Below are 7027 nucleotides of genomic sequence, written 5' to 3'. Positions count from 1 at the left end.
GGGGGGGGGGGGGGTTGAAAAAAAGATGGGGAGGATGGTGAGAAGCTGCTTACAGTCGATGCTGAAGCTGGTGAATTCCCTTCTTGGGATGGTTGGGGTCGCCGTGATCCTCTACGCTGTTTGGCTCATCAGGCAATGGCAACAACAAACTGGATCTCTCCCTTTCTCTCACCCTCTTCCTTGGTACCACCTAATTCTCCTTGTCCTTCTTTCTTTATGTATCTGATGATTACTCGTGGTCCTATTTTATTTGACTCTTTTTTTTTTTTTTTGAGATATATAGATTCTGTTAGCTTTAGGTGTTTGATGTTATGTCTGGGACCTCATCATACCTGTTAGGCTATGAAAAATAATATCATCATCCTTTTAGGATTTGTCTCTCAAGTCTCAACTTTGATGAAACGAGTTACTCATCTTGCTGGAAATGAACTATCCTTTCTGTTGTCAATTGTCATGATAAAATCAGCCAATCTCGCTCTCCAGGTTCATTTATGCTTTTCTTTGTCTCGGGGCTCTTCTCTGTCTTGTCACTTGCGCTGGCCACATCGCTGCTGAAACCATTAATGGTTGCTGTCTTTATTTTGTAAGCTACTTCTTTTTCCTTTCATCTTATTAAGCCATTCTTTCTTCTTTTGATGTGAATTAATGGAATTGTTTTTTTGGTTGGTTTCAGTATATGGGATTCATCGTCTTGCTTATTATGGTTGAAGGTGCTGTCATCGCCGATACCTTTCTAAACCCTGACTGGAAACAGGTTTATTATTCTCTCTTCTCTTTTTTTTTTTCTTCTTTTTGTTAAATCTTCCCTTTTTTATCTTAATCTTCTTCTGGAAGCTTTCTTTCAGGACTTTCCAGAGGATCCAACTGGTGCCTTCTACCGTTTCTCCAAGTTCGTCGAGTCCAACTATAAGATTTGCAGATGGATTGGTCTCTCCATTGTCTCTGTCCAGGTCTCTTTTTAGCTTCTTTACCTTTTTACTCTCCCTTTCAAGTTTGCAATGTTTCACAGCGCTCCTCTTTGTTCGTTTCGCAGGGTGCATCAGTTCTATTGGCCATGTTGCTCAAAGCTCTTGGGCCTCACCGGCATTATGACAGTGACGATGAGTATGATGTGAGCACAGTTGCACTCCTCCGGGATGCTCGCCAGCCTCATCCATACGTTGTTGGAGAACCTTATTATGGACCCAAACCGGATTCGTGGACTGTTAGGATTAATGAAAGAGCCAACCGGTAAAACAGGTGTAGACCAAGACAAGCAACATAGCCAAGACTCACCTCTTTCAATATGTTACTTACTTTTGTTGCATCTATCTATCTCACCCAGCAAACCATTACTCTTGTAAAAAAAATTGCATACACATATACACACACTCTCATATGCATTTTAAAAACTACAATGTGTGATCAGTTTGGTTCCAACCCTCTGTATCTCATGCTATGCCCTTCCACAAGCATCAATGTCCACTCTTCATGAACATCGCTAGGAATTTTGTGACTTGTCCTGTCGATACTGGTTCTGTACCAACTGGTTTACAACAGAACTACTCGGGATTTCTTGCCTATAACTTTTATTTATCTTGTTCCAAGTCTTCATGAACATCAGTGACCCTTGTTTGAGCTACCATAGCGTCTCATGATCATCGCTGTTAAAAAGATTCTTATGAAGCCAGTCTTCTTTAGGTGTTCACACTTTTTTTTTTTGGAAAAAAACACTTTAAATAATCCAACACCAATATTGGTATTCGATGAGTAATCTTATTGCCTTGTGGGCACATGGGAGGAAGTGAATAAAGTCTTCTAGTAGTGTAAAAATGAGAAGAAGGAATTAATTGATAATGTGATGGTGAACTGTAAGATACGCATATGAACTGTTTTTATTGATACCCCTCTTCATCATCTCATGTGACTTTGTAGTCTCATAAAATACAAAATCATCTTTATCTTGTTGTCATTCTCAATAATACAATATGACTTTTCCACTTTGATTAAAGAGTATATCATTCCCATAACGTATCTCCATTTTATATTTTTCCATTATTGAAGTTGTCAATAATATCTTTCATCAGTCTTTTGCTAATGCACACACGGCATACATACATCCAACAATCATGATTTATATTAAGAAATTAATTTTATATATTATCATAAACAAAATCTACCTTTAGTTAACCAAAAAAAAAAAAAAATGCTGCATTTCTCTAGACAAACTTTTCCTACATAAGCACCGTACGTACAAAATAAGCATATCTACTAGTAATTAATTTTTGGACTAGGTTTCAACTACCATATTATGGCATCATCATACTTTATAAGTTGGATTGTAATTGACAATAGAATATAGTTCCTATCGAAGTTGTATCCAAAGAGAATCGTTTTCTTTGTAAATTCAAAAGAAAAAAAAAAGAGAATAAGAAGAGCCGTATAATCAAAAGTAAGACCATGCGCACCGGGAAATCATAAGAGGATTTCACACGCGAAAAAAAAAAAATTATAATCTGCTACGGTTATGATTCTATCTCGCCACGTTTCTTGAACCCAGATCATTACTGTTCAGCGGGCCCCACGCCATGTGGCGGCCCGCTATTGGTCAATTTTTTTTTTTTAAACAAAAAAATTAAACGAAAAAAAAAATAATAAAAAAATTAAATTATGAATCCCAACCGAAGGTTCATTAATGCTGGTGCTCTTAAGGACTGTGGACTGTGGCGTAGGCACTAGTTATGTCATATTGTCATGTGCAGCCTAATACAACAAACCGTAAAAATAGGAATTACAATTGCAATATCATTTTTTTTTTTAACAATAGATGTAGACGGAAAATGAAATCAAAGTGAATAATGGCCTTATTGAGGTATGATTAGTTGTTAGTTACTTGGTTAAAAGAAAGTATGAAACTCAGAAACAGTTATGAAAAATGATACTATTTTTATATTGTAGAAATGGTTGATGCGCTGTCGCTGTGTCTGTGGGAAAAAGATTGGCGAACAAGATTTTGTTTCTCCAATCTTATCGTGTCTATTGAAAGATGTTATTGATCTATAGCTCCTTTCAGTGACCTTGACCAATCTTTTAATAAAGATTTTTTGTTTCTTCTTCAGAGATGCATGAAGAAGGTGATGTTTGTTTGTTGTTGTAAGTAGTACACATAACTTGTAGTATTAAGTTTATATGCTAGCGAGCAATGAGTTCAATGATGTGAAGACAAATCCGTTAGCTAGTGAATTCAATGTTGTCCCAACAAGTGAAATATCATACATACTATTGAGCGGCACATATCCAGGGCAGGCTTAGACAAGAAGGCGAACGGTGCGATCGCCCGGACCCAATCCATTTTCCCCTTATTTCTTAATAGATAAGGACCCATTTTTTTAAAAAAATACATATATTTTTATATTAAAAATAAGAAGAGGGATCCAAAATTTTCTTATATGAATTTTTTTTATTTCCATAAATTTATTTTTAAAAATAATTCTGGTATTTTAAAAAAAAACTATGTCTATCAGATTTTTTTTTAAAAAATAATAGTTTGGAAATTAAAATTTTTGTTTGTCCCAGGGTCCATGAAACCATTCGGCAGGCGCTGCACATATCAGCACATATTCAACCAGTTCGACCATATTATTATTACCTGTTCGAATAAAGAACTTAAGTAACAAGAAGAGAACAACGGATTCTTTTTCTTAAGCAGAAGCACAAGAAGAATCTTTCTCCCAAAAGAAGACTTCAACGGCCGAATCTTTTTATAAATAATTGCATAAACATGCATTACCCTACGGGATCGTGTGGAATCGAGGCCCTAACGGTCAGTGGGTCCATGAATGGCATACCTTTCGTAAATAAGGAGAAGGACTCAGGGTCATAACTGGCACAAACACAATGCATTTTGATTTGATGCAAAAAGGCTTCCTCCTCTTTCCTTTACCCCCATTTTCTATTTAACGCCCAAACTACACACACCCTCTCTCTCACTCCATTTAGATTCTGCTTGCTCACCAATAGAAGTGTGGTATAGCCGGTGGAAATGCAGCTCCTACCGACACTCTGCTTCTTGTTCTTGCAGCTGCTGCCGAGAGGAGACGCATCCACCTCTCACTCTAATCGCCACAGATCAGCCCCACATTGGCTCCCCGCCACGGCCACCTGGTACGGAAGTCCTGAGGGCGATGGCAGCAGCGGTAACAACCGCCTACACCCTCTTCTTTCTTTTTACTTGCTCTTGATTTTTTTGACTCCAACAAATTAAAAGTTTAGGCTTTTATTGAGAAACCAAAAACAATATAATAATGAAACTGCAGGAGGAGCATGCGGGTATGGGTCGCTGGTGGACGTGAAGCCGTTCAAGGCTCGCGTTGGAGCAGTGAGTCCGTTGCTGTTCAAGAGCGGCGAAGGCTGCGGTGCTTGCTACAAGGTCAGGTGTCTGGACAAGACCATCTGCTCAAAGAGAGCAGTCACAATAATTGTCACAGACCAGTCACCGTCAGGACCATCTGCTCGAGCAAAGCACACTCACTTTGACCTTAGTGGCGCCGCATTTGGCCATTTGGCTATCCCCGGCCATTCCGGCATCATCCGCAACCGCGGCCTCATCTCCCTCCTCTATCGCCGGTAACCTCTTTTCCTTCGTTTTTTCAATGACTGCTAAATGCTAACGAACAAATGAGTGTGTGTATGTATTATCTTATTTTATTTTATTACATTGGAAGGAGTAAACAAATAAGTTTAACTTTAACGGCGTTCTGGTTTTCGATGGTCCCATAGTTTGACCGTTGACTATACATGACTTCACACAAGTCTGGATGCTCTGACACGCACACTACACTGGTTGTCTGTCTTTTTTTTTATTTTATAAATAACGCTGAGCTAAACTAGTTGGTGAAAAAAACAGGACGGCATGCAAATACAGAGAGAAGAACATAGCATTCCATGTGAACGCAGGATCAACAGCTTATTGGTTATCTCTTCTCATTGAGTATGAAGACGGAGAAGGTGACATTGGCTCTATGCACATTCGTCAAGTATGTATATTCCTTTAATTGGCATTCTCTTTTTTTTTTTTGTTTTTTTTATAATTCCTTCTTTTTCTTCTTTCTTTATTGTTAGTTTTTTTTTGTAATGCAGGCGGGGTCGAAGGAGTGGATAGCAATGAAGCACATATGGGGAGCAAACTGGTGCATCGTCGGAGGACCACTAAAGGGACCACTCTCCGTTAAGCTCACCACTTTGTCAAACAACAAAACGCTCTCCGCAGCTGACGTCATCCCCAAAAAATGGGTTCCCAAAGCTACTTACACCTCCCGCCTCAACTTCTCCCCTGTCCTCTAACTAAACTGAAGCTCCCCACCCCCATTTCTCTGTCCTCACTTCTTTTTTGTTGGGAGAGAGAATCGGTGAGGATACTGAGTGAGTGAGAGTGAGAGGATGCTCTCCTCCCTCTTCCCTCGTTTTTCTTTTTCTGTTTTGTTTGGGGTTGTGTTTATGTGTGTTGGTGAATGAAGCCATCAGAGCTTGATTCTGTGACTACTTACTATAGTACTTACTACTTACTAATGTTGGACCTACTCTTTATGTAATCCTTTTTTTAATATTTTTTCTTATTTGCTTCTAAACCTTGTAAAAGGCGATAGGAGTAAAGTACTGTATTATCATCATATTTAGTGTCATTTGTGGGACATTATTATATAATGAGACAGCCTACAAATGCATAAATAATAGCTACCACAGTGTGCAAAATCTCATTGCTTTCTCTTCCAACTCTTTTGCTAGCCCCACGCCTTTTTCCAATGAGAACAACTTGGGGACTCTTTCGATGTAATAATTTCCCAAATGTCTTCATTTCTCTCACTGAGGGGAGGCATTATTAATTCTTTAACATGCTCCTACATACCTTTAGAGTGACTGGAAACAGACGAAACAACTAGACCTCACCACCACGTGCATCCACGCCATTATTTTCCGGACCGTCAGGTCAGCTAGGAGAACAATGTTAACATGGCACACAATCACGACATTCTCACCACCCAAACTATTGACAGACAACTTATGATAGATATTATTCATCCAACAAACAACCAGTATCTGTAAATCCTCAAGTCTTGCAAATATAAGACGTGGAATCAAAATGATTAACGTGAACGTCTGCCTTGGCTCCCTCAGCCTCAGCCACAGGTTTCTCCCCCTCTCCCGAGGCAACTGCAGCAACCTCTGGTTTCGCTGTTTCAGCACTTGCAGGTTTTTCTTCTGCCCCTTTTGTTTCCGCTGCAGGTTTTCCATCTTTGGCTAGGGGCGGAGGAGGAGGCATCATGTGGGGTGGTGGATTTGTCTTGAGCTTGAGGAAAATCTGCCTCATTCTCCCAAGATCGGTGGGCTTCCCAGGTTTAGGACCCTGGATAACAGTCACAGAAGGCTTCTTGTCAGCCTCACGCGGGATAAGCTCTGCAATCAAAACTGGCATGCATGAAGTTGTGTGAGTTTAATTAATAGCTCTGCTTAATTACCTACCTGAATGCATCAGCTTCAGCTATGATCTGATTGCGCATCTCCTTCTCTTTCTTTTCCTTCTCCTCCTCAAGGTGAATGGCGTTTAGGCTGTGAAGGAAAACATCAGTGTTTGTACGAGATTCAGTTGATCGGAATGATGAACTTCAAGATGGGTGACTAAAGACGTTTTTATTAGAATCCGACAAAGGGTTACAAGATTGATGGGAAATAAGGAGACAAGATGTGAGGTCTAAGCAACAAGATCAGAATGATCGTTTAGAAACCCTAGATCTAGCCGCTTAGTGTGTAGGTTGTCCCAAAAGTCCACTGCTCGTTGCCTCCCCCTCCACTCTTATAGCGCCTCTGTTCGTGATGCCCTAATCGCACTTATCCTATGGGCCCTGTCACCAAAGGCCGAGTATGCGGGCCTTGGTATTATTTCGTCTAAGCCGAGTACGACTGATCATCTTAGCCGATTGGCTTAAAGTACTCTAGGGTCGAGCCGACGTCTTTAGCCGCTAAGCCGACTAAACTCAACCGAAATTGTCGG

General features: G+C 40.0%; 4 protein-coding genes across 9 annotated transcripts in view; 2 read left to right on the top strand and 2 right to left on the bottom strand.

The window, feature by feature from the left end:
* The window catches only part of LOC106306292, a 4154-nt gene extending 3918 nt beyond the window's left edge, over positions 1 to 236 (bottom strand). For 3 of the 4 annotated variants that reach the window (XM_013742859.1, XM_013742856.1, XM_013742855.1), the window contains exon 1: positions 54 to 236. The gene's annotated coding sequence lies outside the window, so the exon portion shown is untranslated. The remainder of the gene's footprint in view (positions 1 to 53) is intronic. The other variant, XM_013742858.1, reaches the window with a different exon arrangement.
* LOC106306293 (tetraspanin-19) overlaps positions 1 to 1495 on the top strand; it is a 1688-nt gene extending 193 nt beyond the window's left edge. The window contains exons 2-6 of one of the 3 annotated variants that reach the window (XM_013742861.1): positions 8 to 183; positions 484 to 583; positions 674 to 754; positions 846 to 950; positions 1034 to 1495. In XM_013742861.1, coding sequence (XP_013598315.1) covers positions 26 to 183; positions 484 to 583; positions 674 to 754; positions 846 to 950; positions 1034 to 1234 — 645 coding nt within the window. In that variant the 5' untranslated portion in view covers positions 8 to 25 and the 3' untranslated portion in view covers positions 1235 to 1495. Of the gene's footprint in view, positions 1 to 6; positions 184 to 483; positions 584 to 673; positions 755 to 834; positions 951 to 1033 lie in introns of all 3 variants that reach the window. The other 2 variants (XM_013742860.1, XM_013742862.1) reach the window with 2 other exon arrangements.
* Positions 1496 to 3939: 2444 nt separating this feature from the next.
* LOC106304046 (expansin-B1) lies at positions 3940 to 5582 on the top strand. Its single transcript, XM_013740427.1, has 4 exons — positions 3940 to 4175; positions 4296 to 4605; positions 4886 to 5015; positions 5119 to 5582. The coding sequence occupies exons 1-4, from the start codon at positions 4022 to 4024 to the stop codon at positions 5320 to 5322; spliced, it is 798 nt and encodes a 265-aa protein (XP_013595881.1). The 5' UTR covers positions 3940 to 4021; the 3' UTR covers positions 5323 to 5582.
* Positions 5583 to 6008: 426 nt separating this feature from the next.
* Positions 6009 to 6590, bottom strand: LOC106301576 (clathrin light chain 1). Its single transcript, XM_013738016.1, has 2 exons — positions 6499 to 6590; positions 6009 to 6432 (listed from the first exon to the last, which is right to left on the bottom strand). Exons 1-2 carry the CDS (start codon positions 6506 to 6508, stop codon positions 6086 to 6088), a joined length of 357 nt encoding a protein of 118 aa, XP_013593470.1. The 5' UTR covers positions 6509 to 6590; the 3' UTR covers positions 6009 to 6085.
* Between the last annotated feature and the right edge of the window lie 437 nt (positions 6591 to 7027).

The sequence above is a fragment of the Brassica oleracea genome, chromosome C7, assembly GCF_000695525.1.
Source record: "Brassica oleracea var. oleracea cultivar TO1000 chromosome C7, BOL, whole genome shotgun sequence".
NCBI classification, from domain to species: Eukaryota; Viridiplantae; Streptophyta; class Magnoliopsida; order Brassicales; family Brassicaceae; genus Brassica; species Brassica oleracea.
This window is presented reverse-complemented; position numbering and strand designations above follow the sequence as displayed.